At 29.8% G+C, this 20,160-nt stretch overlaps 1 protein-coding gene and 2 pseudogenes across 1 annotated transcript; 1 reads left to right on the top strand and 2 right to left on the bottom strand.

Annotated features, from left to right (window-relative positions):
* Positions 1-628: 628 nt before the first annotated feature.
* Positions 629-2,256, bottom strand: LOC131627370 (protein FAR1-RELATED SEQUENCE 5-like; annotated as a pseudogene).
* A 1,174-nt stretch (positions 2,257-3,430) lies between these two features.
* On the bottom strand, positions 3,431-7,705 carry LOC131627357 (WAT1-related protein At4g08290-like). Its single transcript, XM_058898200.1, has 7 exons — positions 7,263-7,705; positions 7,040-7,102; positions 6,779-6,895; positions 4,544-4,784; positions 4,295-4,453; positions 4,028-4,179; positions 3,431-3,910 (listed from the first exon to the last, which is right to left on the bottom strand). Exons 1-7 carry the CDS (start codon positions 7,595-7,597, stop codon positions 3,685-3,687), a joined length of 1,293 nt encoding a protein of 430 aa, XP_058754183.1. The 5' UTR covers positions 7,598-7,705; the 3' UTR covers positions 3,431-3,684.
* A 10,218-nt stretch (positions 7,706-17,923) lies between these two features.
* Positions 17,924-19,141, top strand: LOC131627369 (uncharacterized; annotated as a pseudogene).
* The last annotated feature ends 1,019 nt before the right edge of the window (positions 19,142-20,160 follow it).

The following is a 20,160-nucleotide window of genomic DNA, read 5'->3' as shown; positions in this document are numbered from 1 at the left end:
ACATAGTAAGGCAATATATCTCTTAGTTAATATGCTTATGAAAATGTTTGTTTATACTTTATTATAAAGCTGATCAAGACTAAACAAATCATTTTATTGTCTTAATTTGTTTTTTCAATCAAGTTTCTTCGGTTGATTGATTTTACAGACGTATTTAATACTTATTTCTTCTAAGCAAAATGTGTTTTTATATTATTGCAAACATATATCAAGAAAGATATAATAAGTTGTCTCCATAGATTGGAGCTGGGAAAAAATTAACAATATCTCTACATAAAAGCATTCAATACCAGACAAAATTTGAAAAAAATTTAAATGTTAAGAATAAATAGATAAGCAAATAGCTTCTTAAAGAAACATGAACTGCAAAATGCCAACAACAACTTAAGTAAGGCTCTTATGATGTCTCCAAAAAGCATAGAAGTAACTTGTTGAATTTTATGGCTCTAAAAGACTTGATGAGGCATGACTTGAATAAAGACCTTCAATTATAATATGAAGACAATTAATTGTTAAAATTAACACAAGTATAAATATAACCAAAAATAGTAACAATAGAAAAAAATTATTACCTCTTAATCAACCATCAAAATAGAAGTTTCAAAACAAAGTTTAAAAACTGAATTTATCACCTAAAAAGGAAAAGTACGTTGTTAGGGAATCAAAGTAACAAGATAAAAAAATGAGAGGACATTTACATGTATAGTTTAAGATACCTTATTTGATTTAAATTTGGACATTTACGCTTGGTATGACCCTTTTTCATACAATAACTACAAGTAGATGAACCTTTAGTGACCATCTCCAAACTGCTTTTCATTCGCAAAGTCCGCGGACGTCCTTTAGTTGCCACAACTGGAGGGTCATACAAAACTATACCGACACCAGAGACTTTTGGTATATCTTTACATGTTGAATCAACAAACTCCTTATTTGATTCTTCAATATCCAATAAGTCAAGTTTTGCAATTCCATTTTGCAAAATTTGAATTGCAATATCATGATGTTTTTCAAATTGTGAACCTTTTTATGATTGTTCAAGGGAGTGAACCATAATACTATTAAACAATGAAGTGTCAGAAGCTTTGTTGCTACCTTCTTGAAATTCTTCAATTGTCACTTCTTTTACCTTTTCTTTCTTAGCACTATTGGACCATCTATGTAAAACATATTGTGAAGGGAGACAATAAACCTTTTTCTTAATGAATACAGATAATACATGTCTACAAAGAATACCTATAAATTCAAACTTGTGACAACTATAATTTGCTTCTTTTGAAGTGACATAAAAAGTCACATAGTAGTTAGACTTCTCTTTGTAAATTTCATGAAATTTATACGTTGAGACTTCAATAGAAAAAATAACATTTTCTGTGATAAATAATTGAGAACCAACCAAATCATCTTGAAATATTCTGAACATTTTTCTTGTATACATTTTTTAAGCTTCTTCTTCCATGGGATATAAAATTCGTAAAAGTGGCTTTGAATTTCTTGTTTTGAATGTCTTCTCTCTTTCCTTGTTGTAACATGCATCAAGAGCCTTTTCATACTGTGTCACAAACTGATTTAATGGAGTACTTGAATTCAAAAAATCCTTCAAACAATGTTATAGCAACTATCTTCCCAAGATAGCATCTAGTAGCTGGGTTCAACAATAAATGTTGTTTTCAACACTGTTATAACAACTAGAGTTTTTCTCTTCCTGAATCTCTACACGGTTAAGTGTTTGATTCAAAAATCAATATAGAACCAGGCTGTGATACCAATTGAAGGTGAGAAAAACACAAGAAAGGGGGGTTTGAATTGGGTTTTCAATAATTTCCATTTCTTTAAAACTCTTGCGTGAAAGCTTAAAAGGTTGCTATTTATCAGAAGCTATAAGCTCTCACATATCAGAAGCAGTTTGCCTTCTTAGAAAGTAAAGACTTCTTAGAGCTTCTGATAACTGGAAAACATTAAACATAAATAAATGAACACCAGATATATCTTGTTCACTTGAGAGAATCTCAAGCTAATCTAGTCCACCCTTCCGAGGTGATTTCGCCTTGGGCACTGTCTTCTCGAGCTTCTGACCTTCACTTGGTCTCTCAAGGAACAATCAACATTCAATGAGCGCTTCTTCTAAGCAGATTACACAAAATATTAAGCAAATATTATTGAACACATTTCCGAGCAATAACTCATGTGTTAAAACAATTTACATAAAGAATCTTAGATCTAAAACACTATAAGAGCACTAACTCTAGTGTTCATTATATTGTTCTCAAAGATGTATCTGATAGACAGTTCAGTAGCATCTTGTAGTGGTCTTCTTCTTCATCTTCTTTGAGCAAGTTCCGAGCAATAACTCCTTGCTTCTTTTGATTTCTTCCAAGATTCATATGATGATAGTTTAATGGCATCTTCAAGAATCTTCTTCTCATGATCAGCTTCGGAATGTCAGCTTAAGCTTTAGCAACACCTAAATTGCCTAGCAGCATTTTTATTGGTATGTGCTTCAGCTTATAATTCCGATATATGCTTCTGATATCAGCTTGTTAGCATAGTCATCTTCTTCATCAGTGTGTTCATGTTAATCTCTGATGGTTGAGTTTCATTTCAAACCAAAACACAATTAACAACTGCAACGACTACAACCGTTATAGCAGTATGAACATCAATAAGGTTTTCCCCTTTGCCTAATTTACCTACTTACCCAAATCTCACCACCAATAAGGTTTTCCCCTTTTTTTTCTTTTTTAAATAAATTAAGGGTGGCGGTTCTGTATTTTTTTATAAAAAATTTTAAGTCGGTTGCCACAGTCTGGCCGGGCTTAATGGTTCCTTCGGCTTTAAACTTTGTCCTGCTCCTATCTCTTCCTTTAGGCTCCGACTTTGTCTTGCTCCCATCTGTTCCTTCAGGCGCCGACTTGCCTGTCTGGCTCAAATATTCCAAATATGTACAAGCCCCCCAATCTAGAATTCCGTAGGAATGAATATTTTAGTCCACCAAAAGTTGGTTTTGGGCCGTCCTGGCAAACCGGTAACCCTGTTCATTCAATAGTTGAAGTTAAGTGGACGTGTGTCAGTGTGTTTTCAAGACCATTGATGGGTTTGTCTTATCAACACGTGTCTAGTAATGATGGTTTTTAATGGGAAATGTGTATTAGCTTCACATCTTTATTAATCTCTTAAACTTCAATTTAGAGACTCCAAACGTTTCAAACTTTCGCTCCTTCTTCCTCATCTTTCGGCTCAGTTGTTTCTCGAGCGGCGTTTTTTCAGAAGCAAGCTTTTCTCATTCTTTGGCGCTCGTTCTCTAGGTAACCTCTTATTTTCAAGTCAATAAAAAGTTGTCTCGTTAAAGATTGAGTGGGTAGGTATATGTAGACATAAGTTCCACTAAATAAAATAAAAAAGAAAAATGATGAATAATAGTAAACTCTCCAATATTTTCCTTTTGTACCAAACACAATATCAAAAACTCATTTTTTTATGGTGATCACATCACATGAACATCAAATAGCATAAACATGCATCTTTGATTCCTCAAATACTTTAATCATTTATATAGTTTACATATGCAACATGGCTACTTGCATATATACTCAACATTAGTACGTAATAATCACTACGTGGCTAAGAATTTCTGGACATTCTAATTTGACTAGAGGCAAATGCTATGCCTTCATTGTAATTTTCTCATGCATTTGTAACATTCAACTCTATTTCTTTCTCCAATTTGTTCTTTGATGGTGGCTGGTTTTCTTCCGAAATGACAGAAATAGTTTCATTTTCCAGATCATTTTTTGCAGTGATTGGCATTGATTTTGTCTCTCCTTCTATGGTTGATGATTCTGAATAGTCTTTGGCTTTTCCCCACACAACTGAATAAAGACCAAGTGCAATTATAACTGCTCCAATTATACTGCAACTCATTCAGAAATAATGTGTTAATATATGAAAATGGATTAGATAAATTAAGGAATTAGAAATAAAAATACATAAATAAATCCGGCTATTAATTAAATATATAGAAATAAACCTTCCAAGATATAGGTTTTCTCCTAAAATAAAGGAGCCCAAAGCAGCAACAATGATCATGCAAAGAGGATTAAAGGCTGTTGCAAATACTGGACCTCTGCTTTGCATCACTACCCCTTGAACATAGTATGCAATTCCTGAACTAACTATTCCCTACATCAAAATTATTATAAAACATTCTAATTAATAAAACCATTTGAATTGTCTGTTACCTAGTTCAGTTGATAGTTGAACAAAGATAAAGAAAATCAGTTGTATTTTTACAAACCGTGTAAAGAGGAGCGTAGAGCCTGTAATCCCAACCAATGGCCCAAGCACTTGAGTGAGGCTCCGCCACTAGTGCCACCGCAGTAGCCTGTGCTCCTCCCACCAAACATATTAAAGTTGCCAATGATAGTTCCGCCGGATATCTTTTTAACGTTATTGACTGCAGTCAAATTCACACAAACAATATTCATTAATATTTTTACTAATAATCCATTTAAAAATATTTAAATGGTGATTTTTGTTTTTTTACCTGCAAAATGTAGAAAGAAGATAAAGCAACACAACCCATTAGTATATAAAGAGCTCCAGCAGTTTGGTGGTTATGTGATGATTCTTGGGTTCCATTTTGATGGTGAGTTGTGTTTTCAGAATGGAAAATGGTGAAGGCAGGTCCTTTGTAAATTGCCATTAGCATAGCGCCTCCAAAGGTTACTAATGTTCCAATTACTTTGGCTTGACTTCGAATATCATTGCATTTAAGACGCTCCAGCCTAAACAATTACCCATCGATATTAATCAATCCATAATTTATATAGGGTGCATATTCTATTAGATATTGTATAGTAATATTTTATTTTATAAAATATTTACATTTTTTAAAAATTATTCTTGTTTAATTTCAAAATTAAGACAATACTAATTTGAATAAGAAATAATTGAAAAAAAATTATTAGTGTAAATAATTTTAATATTCATAAATCAAACCATTTTTAAAACATAGGAAATTATTAGTAATAGTGGTGACATTAGTGATCACCATTTTATCATATGAAATTTTAGCTCAATCTTTTTAATTTAAAATATTATTAATCCATGAAAAATATAGACTAGATTGACTAAACCAAAAACATAGATTTATCCTTAATGTTTTTTTATTGTTCAACATATGTTAAGGTGGCTGTGAAAGGCTCAATAGATACAACAAATTATTTTAAATGACTGTATCTTATTGATCAAGTTTTAATCTATGCCGGTAACATTTAAATATATGCATTGATTTAAAGAAATTATATATATATATATATATATATATATATATATATATATATATATATATATATATATATATATATATATATATATATATATATATATATATATATATATATATATATATATATATATATATATATATATTTAATTTAAAAAAATATTGCTATTAAATTATTTTAAGAAAATATCAATATTAAATTATTTATACATAAACTATAAATATTTATACTAAATTTTTTTAAATGTTTAAAAATTATATAAATAATAATTACAACATATAATTTTATATAAATTTTAAAAGAGGCCATTTATAACTTTGGAAATTTTTATTATACTATTTACTCATTTAAATATTTTAGATAAGTTAAATAATTTATTTTTTTATGTTATATTTCAACAATAAAATAATTTCAAAAAAGTTAAAAATTTAAAATAAAATAATATTTTATAATTAAACAATTTATTTTAAATAAAAATACATATATCAAATACGAGTATGAATCTGGTGAGTGAAGTAACTTAACTGATATGTGCTGATTGAACTGAATAGATATAAATTGTCGGTCAATTTGGAAATCTCTGAATGATATAGTATTCTCGAATTCATAGGCGACAATTCGACGTGGAAGACATGAATATTCTTTTGGCTTAGAAATAGTATATTGTAGATCTGAGGACAACTCTTGTGTTTTTTCGACTTGTCTTGAGAACCTTGTCATGCTGTTGAGTTAGTAGCGGTATGAGTGGCTTCGGGCATCCCTCAAATGTGTTGTTGTTGTTGTTGTGTTTTGTAAGGTTTTGGTGTTGCTGCTGTCCTCGAGAGCTCTAGTTTTTGCCTAGATTTTGGCTGCTGTTAATTGGTCTTTTATTGGCTTGTTCTATCCCTTTGATTTGAGGTGGTTAGCGTTTATTTTGTCTTTTTTTTTTTCCGACTTAAGTTAGGCACCTCTTGTGTCATTCTTCAGCCTTTTTGTTGTACTTTGGGCTTGTGTCTTCCTTTAATTATTTATAAATTCTATTTGCCATTAAAAAATATAAATCGTTGATATATGGTTTAATTCATTAAGACAACATTTATTTATATTTATGCGTAAATATATATAAATTATTAATATTTATAAATTAACAACTAATTTTTAAAATACAAAACTATATAAATATAAATATTTAAATATTCATATGAGACAAACATGAGTCTGAAAAACAACAATTTTTTCAACCCCTAATTAAAAAATGGTACTATAGTACGGTATCGATTATCATTCACATGTAATGAGAGTAAGAAATAAACATCTACAATTTATGAAAAAGAAAAATTATGTATTAAATTTTGTTTAAGTAGATTAAAATTTGAGCTTGCCTTGTCCCGTTAAGAACGGTTTGAACCGGCGACATTGGAAGTCCAACCAAAGTGGTTATTAATGTCATTTTAATTAAAGTAAAATTGTACTATAGATCAGATGAAATTGATTAATTATATATAATTAATTACCGGATTATGACTGCAAGCAGAAAGGTGATAGCTGGCACGGCATTCATAATAGCAGATGTGAATGAAGCTGAAGTATACTTCATCCCCAAGTAAGTGAAGCTTTGGTTGAAAAGTGGCCTGCTCATAATTAACAAGGTTATATATCATGATAATTTACTCATTATCCTGAAAAAAACAACTTAATTTTCAAAAAATGGGTATAAACTACAAATAATTAGCAAATGTGTTTGAATCTATATATGTATGGTCATAGATCATTACTCAAGAAATCCCAGCACCATTATCTGTAGGAAGACAGGAAGAGTCATCTTGGGCCTACTTTTCCTGAAAATAAATAACAATTTTTTTTAGAAATATAATGCAAAAACTGAATCACACATATTGATAAAAAAAAATTTCTTTTGTCACTATATCTTTTGTTCTAAAAATAAAATGACAATAATCATGACAAACTCACACAATTGCGACTAATAAATTAAGATACCTTTCAATTAAGAAAGCGAAAGGGGCAAGGGCGACCACAGCCATGGCATTACGATAAACTATGAACACGAAGCGACTCATCCCATGGTTAAGAATGTCCTTTCCAAAGATGTAATTACCAGCCATGCCAAATTGAAGGCCAATCATTAAAAGGTATGGCTTAGCATTAGTAAATAGATGAATTAATCTACTAATAATCTGATTTTTGGCACACATAGTGTACTGACTAATGAAGATCAAAGAGAGGATTAGAGTGAAGAAAAATGCTTGGTGTAGTTTGTTATATGTGGATGGTGTTCCTTTTATATACACCAAAAGCAAAAGTATATATATCATATAACATATTTGAATTACACCTATAATTGTTGAGTTTATGTGAGTCTGCAATCCTTGTTGTGTGTTTGTGACTAAAAGAATGTCATTGTACCAGTTTATTATGAAGACTAACTGATCAGTGTATAACACCAAACTCACTGTCAATTGCTTGTTTACAAAAAAAGAAAAAAAATTATTTAGATTTTAGATTAAATAAATAAAAATTCTAACAATAAGAGAATAACACGGGCATTTTGTGTTTTTTACTATAATTGAGAGTCAGATTCCACTTTCTATACCATGAATTGATCTTTTAAGAAAAGGTGCAACAGCTGTTAAGGAGATTGATTTTTGACTTGATAATCATTTTCTCTAGTTATATACTACCTAACAGATAGAGACTTTTCATTTTAGTATTTATATATGCATGATTCTTGGAGAAATAGAATGAAAATAAAAAAATGGAAAAGATAATGAAATATAATTATAATTTAAAAAAGAGAGGATATTATAATTTCGAGAAAAAATGAGAAGTGATGAAAAGTTAAGAACATTACTAGTATTTGATTTGGTTGGCTGTTATATTTTTCTTAATTTTTATTTTAATCTTGTTTTAATAACAGTATAAGGTTTGAGAGGCCTATAATTATGCTTTTTTATTTGAGGTCACATTTTATTTTGTTTAACTAAGAGACATGTTCATACTTTGTAAATAAATTCAAATTGAGTAACTACTTCATTCTCTGCTTTGCGATTTCGAAGTTGATTTTAATATTATCTTTTGAACCACATGGACGCATATATTTTGTTGGCCGACTATTTATAGAGTGATTCTTATATGAATCGTTCTAAGATTGTTTAACATAGTGCAATTTGAGTTTCGATTTCGGTTGCATTTTTTGGTCTCGGGGCTTTTCTCTTGGGCTTTCTTACGAGCACTTCAAAGCAAAGTAAACATATACCCATACTCCTCGAGACTCAAGGAGGCTAAGGGCGTTATTTTCCATCTCTAAAATTAGTTGTAAAGGGGCATCAGACTCATTCGGATAAATAACATTTCTCATACTTCAGACTGTACTTTTCGAGCATCATTTACATGTTTTCTTGACATGGTTATATGTGTTTGGACCTCAGGAACAAAAACCCTAATGCATGAGCTCTAGAGACATGAACTCTAATTGGTTTGAATCTTTGCTTTGTTTGTTGAACTACTTCCTAATGCCATGACACTTTGTTTTAGTAGTTGGTTTTCATCTTGATGTTGAGACTTGATGATTTGAATTCTCTTGAGCTATTCTTGCCATGCTTATTTACTTTCATTGGTTCATGTGTGGATGTTTGACCTTAAGCCTTATACATGTGATTGAGTTTCCATGGGTGTTTGAATATCATGTGCTTGCTTGCCTTTGACCTAATTGCTTGTCACACTTATGTTGTTTGTGCTCTAGTCCAAGAAAAAGGGATTGTGTTTTTAACTTTTTAGTCAATTGTTTGCCTCTTTGTATATGCATTATACCTCTTTGCTCATCTGTTTTTCCTTTATGATTATGTTTGTCACCCAAACCTCATTTTCAAACTTACACCTCTTTCTATAAAAAAAACTTTGAATTAGGTCATTGCATTTTCAAAACTCTTTTTCTTTAATAAATGCTTCAAAACACATTAAGCACCTCAAACTCTTTTCATAAGACTAAAAAACACAAAACTCATTCAAATCTTTTTCCCGTTTTGGTTTTTTTCCTTTAAAATCTTTTTCAAGGATTAAAAATTAATCATCTTTATCATTGAGATGTGAATCTCCCATCTCCATAGTAACGATTTAAATGATGTTGATTTCTCTTCCACTTGAGGGAGTTAGTGGCATACTTGTTAATTATATATCTAAGTTAAAGCCCTTCTAATTCATTAAGGTGAAAAGACCCATCTTCTCATAACTTGCGGGTGATTAGTTAAGTGTTCTCCTTTAGATGACAAAATGTCTCTTCAATTAAAATCAACCATAAAAAACTCTTTTGTTAGTTGTACCTGAACTATGAGGTTTTGATCCTTTATTGGCACGTAGGCATAATACTTTATGTCTTTCCAAATTAAATATCATAAAAAAAAAACATTTCTCTTCTCATCCACCCAATCTTTTGAAAGCAAATAATTTTAGCCTTTTACACAGATATTTCAAGAGGTTCCTATATAGTACTATAGATACATTCAGTGCTAATACCTTCCCTTTGTATAATCAATCCCCGTAACCTTAAATCTCTTTACTTTGCTTTGCTTTGCTTTCAGCCTTGATTCTTTCTTTGCATGTTAATTTATTATGGGTTTTATTCAATCTTTTCCCCCTTCCAATGGAAACAATAAAGTTCGAGGGCGAACTCTTGTTTTTGCAAGTCAAGTTAATCAATAGCTTGGTCTCTGATTTTTCACCGTGACACCCGATTCTGTTTTTGGGTGAGCTCCAAGGAAGATACCTTCTAGTACTATGGACAAGGAAGAAGGATACAATAATATAGTACCTCTGTTAGATGGTGCACACTATGACTACTGGAAGGTTAGAATGATATAGCTTTTTTGAAATCCATGGACAACAAATCTTGGAAAGTTGTTTTGAAAGGATGGAATCATGTTGTTGTGAAGACAAAAATGAGAATGATTCTTTGAAGTCAGAAGAAGAATGGTCCAAAGAGGAATATGAATTAGCTCTTTGAAATTCTAAAGCCTTGAATGCTCTATTCAATGGAGTGGACAAGAAATTTTTCAGGTTAATTAACATATGTACTGTTGCTAAAGATGCTTGGGAAATCCTTAAGACAACTCATGAAGGCACATCTAAAGTGAAGATGTCAATACTTTAGCTTTTCACTACCAGATTTTATAATCTAAAGATGAAAGTTGATGAGAGTATTCAGGACTCTCACATAAATGTTCTTGAAATAGTAAATGCATTCAGTGTATTGGGGGAGAAGATGTTAGAAGAAAAGCTTGTTAGGAATATTCTTATACCTCTACCTATAAAATTTGACATGAAGGTGACAACTATTGAAAAATCTCGAGACATCAGCAACATGAGAGTTGATGAACTTGTTGGGTCACTTCAAACATTTGAATTGGCTATTAGTGACAAATCTGAAAAGAAGAACAAAAGCATATCTTCTGTCTTGAACACTGAAGATGAAAAAGGTCAATAGGACCTTGATACTGAGGAAGATATGTCAAATGGCATTGTGTTACTTAGGAGGAAATTTAACAAGGTGCTGAAGAAAATAAACAGAAGAGCAAGACCCGGTGTCAAGAACATCGCACATGACATCAACAAGAACTATGATGTTCCGGAAAGAAACAGAACTGAAGAGAAGTCTTATAAAGATAAAAATATTAAGTGTTTTGAATGTGAAGGTTTTGGTCACATTAAGCCTGAATGTCCCACCATTCCTCAAGAAATAAAAGAAGGCTTTTTATGTGTCCTGGTCTGATGGTGATGAATCGGAAGATGAAACAAAAGTTGAGACTGCTAAGCATATTGAAGAAATGTCTTATGATGAATTGAATGCCACTTACAAGGAATTATGCATTAAAAGTGAAGAATTCTGCCAACTTGAAGAAAAACAGCAAGAGATCATAACCCAGCTGCAAGCTGAAAAAGAGGATTACCTAGCTAATATTTTTGATTTGCATGATGAAGTGACTCTACTAATATCCAAGATTGAGAATATTACCAAGTCTATAAGGATGTTGAACAATGGATCTAATGCGTTGGATGAAATACTTCAAGATGTGAAAGGAGGTAGAAGATATAGTGGTATAGGTTTTAATTATCAAACTTTAAAGAATAAGAAGAACTCTGTGATGAAATTTGTTTCTGTTGAAGTAAAGGATAGGAGAAAAATGTCTGACCAAATGTTACAAACTCCTGTTAAGCGTCAAGAAACTCAAATCTGAACCAAGCATCAGTCTTGGAAATGTCATCATTATGGGAAATATGGTCATACAAAACCATTATGTTAAAAACTGTATGGCTATCCTAAACATTCACCTCAACTTAGGGTTAATCATGTAAGGACTAAAGCTAGAATGGAATGGAGAATGGAGAATTTTGTTACTAGTCTCATAGCTCATACCTCTCTTAGGGTATCATCTAAAGAAGATTGGTATTTTGATAGTGGCTGCTCCGGGTATATGACAGGAGTGAAAGACTTTTTGGTGGACTTAAAAAATCACACCACAAGTTATGTCACTTTTGGGGATGTTACAAAAGGAGAAATCAAAGGAGTTTGAAGACTAACATGTGAGGGATCTCCTAAGCGTGATAATGTTCTCTTTGTGAATGGCCTTACTGCTAATCTGATAAGTATCAGTCAGCTATGTGATCAAGGTTTTAAAGTTTATTTCACTAAGTCTGAGTGTGTGGTGACTAATGAGAAGAATGAAGTTTTGATAGTCTAAGGATAATTTCTACCTATGGACACCTCAAGAAATTATCTGTTCCTCATCATGTATGATGTCCATGGAAGATGAAGTCATGTTGTGTCACCAAAAACTTGGTTACTTACACTTGAAAGGTATGAAGAAAATTATGTCTAGAGAAGCCATCAGAGGTATTCCTAAGCTTAAAACTGAAGAAGGAAGAAATTGTGGTAAGTGTCAAATTGGAAAGCAAACCAAGATGTAACACCAAAAGATTCAACATTTGACCACCTCAAAAGTATGGAACTGCTTCACATGGACCTAATGAAGCCTATGCAAGTTGAAAGTCTTGGTGGAAAAAGGTACGCTTATGTTGTTGTTGATGATTTTTCAAGATTCACTTGGGTGAATTTTATCAAAGAAAAGTCAGATGTTTTTGAAGTCTTTAAAGAGTTATGTCAAAAACTTTAAAGAGAGAAGGAAAATGTTATTGTCAGGATTAGAAGTGAGCATGGTAAGGAATTTGAAAACAAAAAATTTGCTGAATTATGCTCCTCCGAAGGAATTAGCCATGAATTTTCTTCTCCCATCACCCCTAAGGAAAATGGAGTTGTTAAGCACAAGAATACGAGTCTACACGAATCAGCTAGAGTCATGCTTCATGCTTCGAATCTACCATATCACTTTTGGGCTGAAGCTATGAATACTACCTTTTATATTCATAATAGAGTTACCTTAAGGACTGGTACTTCGGCTACACTATATGAGTTGTGGAAAGGAATAAAGCCTACTATTAAATACTATCATGTCTTTGGAAGTAAGTGTTATATCTTGGCTTATCGTGAGCAAAAAAGATAAAAGGATCCCAAGAGTGATGAAGGAATATTTATGGGTTAATCTACACACATAAGAGCTTATAGAGTTTTTAATTCAAGAATCAAAGTCATGATGAAATCTATAAATGTTGTGGTTGAAGACTCAATTATAGAAAGTGGACATGATTTCGATGCCAGAAAATAAGGTGAACAATGATACTGATGCTAACACTGCAAATGTTGAGCCTGATGAAAACCAAGTCAACAAAGGTCCCTCAATGAGAATTCAGAAAGATCACCCTAAAGAACTCATTATAGGAAATCTTAATGAAGGGGTTACTACTAGATCAAGAAAGGCACTTTCCATTTCTTGTTTTGTCTTTAAGATTGAACCCCAGAATGAGAAGGAAACTTTAACTAATGAATTCTGGATCAATGCAAGAAGAACTGGGTCAGTTCAAGAGAAATAAAGTATAAGAGTTGGTTCCTAGTCCAAATAGAACAAATGTCATTGGAACAAAATGGGTGTACGAGAATAAATCTAATGAAAATAGAGTTTTCACCAAAAACAACGCTAGACTTGTGGCATTGAGATTTGAACACATGAAATGTTAAAGATATCACCACAGGTTTTATAAACAATCGTAGTAATAGGTTAACTCTAAATATTAGCGCCTCAATTTAGAGATATCTCCATTGTCCTTCAAATGACTGTGGTAACGTTAACGTTGTTGTATATACTTTCTCTAGTAGTGATCGGTCCCCCGAACATAACAAGGCGACTAGGAGAAATCATTTCTCCCTCTTAATAGGGAGTGTCATTGCCTTCTTAGACGAGTGAGTGTTGCGGTTACCTCTCCCCACACGTGTATGGACAATATCTTTATGCACTCATGCTAAACCTAACGATCCATGTTCAAGGCTCATTGGGCCGGATCATGCGAGATCACGTGGAGACTACGTGATAGTGATCCTTCACGTCAAATCCTCTATCGCGTTACTTCTTAGCCGAGTATGCAATGGGTCAACTTCTTTGTGACCCAAACAAGGTTATTCTAGTTCAATTATGAATTAGACTCTAATACCATTAAAACATATAAGATGAAGATTAAGCGCCAAATAAATTTGATTGCTCATTTATTAACAAAAGCGGTCAATTCTTAAACTATACGTAGTATTGTTAATCTAACTCCTCCTTGTATTGAACATCAGTTGTTATATGATATGAACTAAGTTATATCTTATAAAATGTGTGAACCGTAACACCACCTCAGACTTAAGATTGAATAAAATACAATCTCTTTCATCTTGTTTCCCACCCCTTTTATCTCTTTTTCATTTATTTTTAATAAAAATATGTCTAAAGTTAGAAGTAAAAAAATACAAAAATAGACTATATGCTTTCTTGAGACTGAGTTGTGCCGCGCAATGTTTCCCTAACCCATCATTGATATTTTAAACTACGTATTCTATTAATTTGTACCTAATTAGAACATGGCATTTATTCAACCACACGTGGTTTCCATAGCTTACAAGTTAAAGATGGGTTGCATATTTCAATTTCAATATGCAACTTTCTTTACAATTTTTAATTACAAAACTGTGGTTCTTAATGCTCATATAAACTACAGCACTTACTATTTTTTTAAATATGCCGTAAATGTTGAAGTGATGAACTTTTGAAACCCAATTTTTAAATCCATGCAATCTAGAGTTGAGAGAATTTTTAAATACATAATGGATATATAATTACAGTCACAATAAAAAAGTCATTTATCTTCATGACTCGTGCTAATCAGGGTGCAAAGCTGGCATGCTGAATAGGAAACAACTTCCTCACAAATGTTTAACTTTCCGAGAAAAAAAGTGTACAGCCAATTTCTTAAATTTGAGGTGGAAAGAAATCAGTTTTCCACCAAAGTATGATCATATTTATCCATACAATATACAATTAAATTGAAACTAATAGCAATTCTAATGGAAGTTTCTTTCAAGTCCTTGACATTAAAATGGTATCTCTCAAGAGTTTCACCATTGGACACAATCTAAGTGGAAGATTCATAAGTTGAAAGATACTTTCAAGAGTTTTATCAAATAAAGAGAAAGTCTTTTTCACAGCTTACAATATATATATATATATATATATATATATATATATATATATATATATATATATATATATATATATATATATATATATATATATATATATATATATGTATATATATATATATGTATATATATATATATATATATATATATATATATATATATAGCATATCAAGTGAGAGCATTTTTAAATGAGAGATGAGAGGAAGAAATATCAACCATTAGATTTATCAAGAGAGAGAATGTTAATACATTAATGAGACTATTAATTTCTCTCTCTTGATAAATCTAATGGTTGATATTTCTTCCTCTCATCTCTCATTTAAAAATGCTCTCACTTGATATGCTCCCATATATATATATATATATATATATATATATATATATATATATATATATATATATATATATATATATATATATATATATATATATATATATATATATATATTGAAGTAAATGTCTCTTATCATAGATTGTGAAACTCATTAAAGTTGCATAATTGCTTCAAAGTTATGTATTCTATTAATCCATTTAAACTACTTATAATGGGCTGCATTATTAGAAGTCCTTTAAAATTGATTGTTTGTCTAACTAAAACACTATTATCATCTACTCTTTAATCATGCATGCCACTTTGACACACTAACTGAAGAGTATTCCAAAAGACTGATGTGTTCCTGAATGCTAGCTCTTGTGTTCAGTTTGAAAAATTGATTAATTACTGCGCAAAATAAATAACATTATTGCTCAATCTGCTCTGCACCATGACCAAATCCAAGAATCATACAGGAATATAAAAAATATAAAAAAGTTAAAAATAGTCCAATAATTTATTTAATTATATAAAACTAGAAAAACATTTTTAATTAGTCTATAATATTTTATGTATGACCCGATTTAATAATTAAAATATCGGAGCATTTTCTTTAATTTTTTTTTATTATTAATTATTAACAATTGTATTAAAAGACAAGGGGTGAAACCCAATACAAAGGAATCAAACAACCCAAAGACAACTGCTAGCCAGACAAAGGAAAAAGCAAGACCACACTACAAACTAAGGTACATATAAGGTTTAGAAAACCAAATTTCCCTAATAAACCAACTTTTGTTTAGTTGATGAAGGAAAGATAAAGGTAAAAGAATAAAGTAAAAAGAAGAGATAATTAAATGATTGTTAGGAAACAAATTTGTATTAACAAAATTACTTCATTTTTCTTAAGAAAAATTAAATATCTTCAAAAGAATAAAATCAAATGTAAATACAAAATGTGAAGAAAATAATATAGTAAAAAATTGTTTAAAATAAAATGTATTTTGTAACGTTCTATGGAATTTTTTTCAATTTCATAAATTACAAATATTGGTTTAATAATAGTAGTTAAATAAAAATATAAATTTGTAAATATTTTTATGAAATTATAAGTAATCAATTGTAAACATTTAGTTTTAATATAATTAAATAATTAAATAATAACAATAAATATAAAATAACTAATTGAAGTTTATTGAATAAAATAAGTTTGAATCTTTAATTGATCCTTGCAAATATACAATTATTTGGTTTTAGTCCATACAACATTTTTTTAAATTTATTATGGCCCTCTCAAGTATTGTTTATCAAATTTAAATACAAAATGTGAAGAAAATAATATTGTAAAAAAATAATTAAAAATAAAATATATTTTTAATGTTAAATGGTATTTTTTTTTCAATTTCATAAATTACAAATACTAGTTTAATAATAGTATTTGAATAAAAATATAAATTTGTAGATACTTTTTTTATAAAATTATAGTATAATAAATATAATATAATTAAATGAATTTTATTGAATAAAAATATGTTTGAATCTATAATTGATCCTTGAAAATATACAATTATTTGGTTTTAGTCCATATAATATTTTTATTTATTATGGTCCTTTCAAGTATTGTTTATTTTTTCTTCTTATTTTTTATCTTATTTTCTTCAAAATTGATTTATATTTGAATTTGTTTTTTTTTTATTGTAAATTATTTGATTTTAAACTTCATGTTAATTGATATTAGTGGAACTAAAATCAGTTAATTTTTTTATTACATAAACCAATTCAAATAGAAATCATCTTTGCAAATACTAAAATAAAAGAACAAGGATAAAAAAATAAAATATATGTAAGGATCAAAATATAGTAAAAAGTTATAGAAATTAAAACCAAGTAATATATTTTTTCCATAATAGAATCAGAGTTGTGATTGGGTGTATGGACTTGTGATGTGTCTATTTTAGAAAAAGATTGCTTTTATATTGCCACACCCGGCGTGGTTTTGACATTCTGGCCATTGGCGGTGGATACCTTCATGTCTGAACAACACTACTAGAAAAAATTAAAATAGCCACGGAAATTTAAAATAATGTCATTATCTGAAGAAATTGATGTGATGTATAAAGATTTAAATAACACAATGAATGAAATAAATAAAAATATTATATTATTAATAGAAAATACCAATAAAATTGCAGATTATACCTTTAATAAAATAAAAAATGGTCTTAATGAAATAAATAATATACATGAAACCCTTGATGAAATTAATAGAGATAAAGAAATTGATGAAAATATAAATATTCAAAAAATTAGGAAAATTCTTTATCAATTAGAAACCTTGTTAAAACATGAAGAAAGTAATAGAAGTATAACAATAAAAGATTTAGAAGAAATATTAGTAAGAACAAAAGAAGTAAACCAACTAAAAGTAGTTAAACAAGAACCTATAACTACATTTATGTTAATAAACCCATCATCTTCATGGAGGGGATAAAAACTGAATACATAGAAGCATTAAGAAGATCTAATGATATTGAAGAAATTAGACAATTGATGGAACAACTACAAATAATAGAAGAAGAAAATAAACAAGTAGAAAAAATAGAAAAAATGGAAACTAAGGAAGAGAATGAAGAAGTAATATTAAATTATAATTCTTCAGAAATTGGATCTGAAGTAGGATCTGAATCAGATATAGACGAAATATTTATGGAAAAAGGAGAAACAAGTAATTCTAAACAAAAAAGAAAACGTGAAGAGAGTTGGAATCCTCATAGTTCTTGGGAAAATTATGAATATGAAACTATGAATAAAAAAGGTTATGCAAAGGCTAGTGGAAAATGGACAAAAGTTGCAGAAGAATTTAAACCTTACTATGAAGAAACTAAATCTAAAAAATTATTAAACTTAGACTGTGTAAGAAATCCAGAGGATATACTAGAAAGGTGGTCTAATGATATGATTATGCTTATAGCAACCGATGAAAATTTTTCTAAGATAAACCTAATGGATGTCAAGAATTTAATAGCTTATAGAACAACAGGAAATGTGCTGAAATTCTTTAACAAGTATTAATGATGAAACATGGAATCAATATATAGGAATGGTAGACAATAATAATCAACAATTTGCTAAACTGATAATGGAATTAATATATAAAGAATTCATAGGCTACAATACTCTTGAACATAAAACAGAAGTAAATAAACTTTTGCGAGAAAAGGCAGAAATCCATCTAATTAATATGCAGATATGTAATATGTATGAAATAGATAGTTTTATTTGTGAGTATAAAAAATACTATTATGAATTAGACAATGAGACTAGGGAAATATATAGAGGAGTCTTTATATCCAAGTTACCATACCCACTTAGTGCAAAAATAAGAGATATATGGAAATCCCAACCAATTGAATTAGGTGATAGCTTAGGAGAATTATTCAAATCTTATATAATGAATTAAGACGGCAATGTATAAAGAGTACAAGAGCTAAACAATTGAATAGAGGTAGAACCTCACTTTGTTGTGATATACCAGAGATAGAGCAACCAGAAAATTATGGTTGTAATCAACGAAGTAGAAAAAGTTATAAAAGAAAACATAAATTAAGAAAAACTTATCCAAGAAAAAAGGCCTATAAAAATACTAGAAGAAAGTATTTTAGAAAGAGAAAACAAACACCTAAAAAATATTGTCCAAAAGGAAAAAAGAAATGCGTATGTTGGATATGCAATGTAGAAGGTCATTATGCCAATGAATGTCCAACAAAGAAAGAAAAAGATGTTAAAGAAAAATCAAAACTAATAAAGAAAGTATATAAAATATATAATTTAGAACCATTAGAAGATGAATTAAGTGATTCTGACTGTAGTGTATATGAATATATAGAGGATGAATTATCTTCAGAAGAAACAGAATCTGAATAGTACGTATATCAAAATTAAAATTGAAAAAGAAAACAAAGAAACTGAAGCCTATATAGATACAGGAGCAAGTATTTGTATAGCAACCAAAGCATTATTTAGTAAATGGAAAAGATTAGATAAACCATTAAAGATTCAAATAGCAGATGGCTCAATACACCCACTAAATTGGGTAGCTACAAGAATTACTTTAAATATTGAAAATAGATTATTCATAGTACCTACAATATATCAACAAGAAACAGGGTTAGATATAATAATAGGAAATAACTTCTTACGATTATATGCACCCTTTTGCCAATACTTAGAGTATATATCGATTAAGGCTCCATATATTAAAGGAAAACAACTGAAAGAAATTATAGATATCCCTATTATTCATTCCTCACAAACAATTTATTCAAGAAAACAATCAGAGCTCTCCAGACTAAAACGTGGTGAAATTATAGATTTAGTTTGTAGAAAAATGCGTTATGCATTAATTAATTTAGAACCAGGAAGAAAAATCCCAATACATATTGAAGAACTATTAGATAAAGTGTGTAGTGAAAACCCACTAGATCCTAAAATTAATAATAAAAACATGGAACTAGTTGAATTGAAACTAAAAGATCCAACAAATGAAATTAAATGTAAACCCATGATATACACAAAACAAGATAGAGATGAATTTGCTGAAGATATTAAGCAAATGTGTGAAAAAGGATTAATAAGACCATCAAAGAGTAAACATTCAGCACCAGCATTTTATGTTGAAAATCATAATGAGATTAAAAGAGGAAAAAGAAGGATGGTAATTAATTATAAACAAATAAGTGATGCTATGGAAGGTGATGCGTATTTTCTTCCAAGAAAGGATTTAATTATTGAAAGAGTTTGAAATATGAATTGGTTTAGTACTTTTGATTGTAAATCTGGATTTTATCAAATACGATTATCAGAAGAATCTAAGGCTTTAACAGCATTTAGTTGTCCTCAAGGTCAATATGAACGGAATGTTCTTCCAATGGGAATGAAACAAT

This window comes from Vicia villosa, unplaced genomic scaffold (genome assembly GCF_029867415.1).
Source record: "Vicia villosa cultivar HV-30 ecotype Madison, WI unplaced genomic scaffold, Vvil1.0 ctg.000359F_1_1, whole genome shotgun sequence".
In the NCBI taxonomy this organism is placed as follows: Eukaryota; Viridiplantae; Streptophyta; class Magnoliopsida; order Fabales; family Fabaceae; genus Vicia; species Vicia villosa.
Note: the sequence above shows the minus strand (reverse complement) of the source record. Positions and strands in the feature narration are given on the sequence as shown.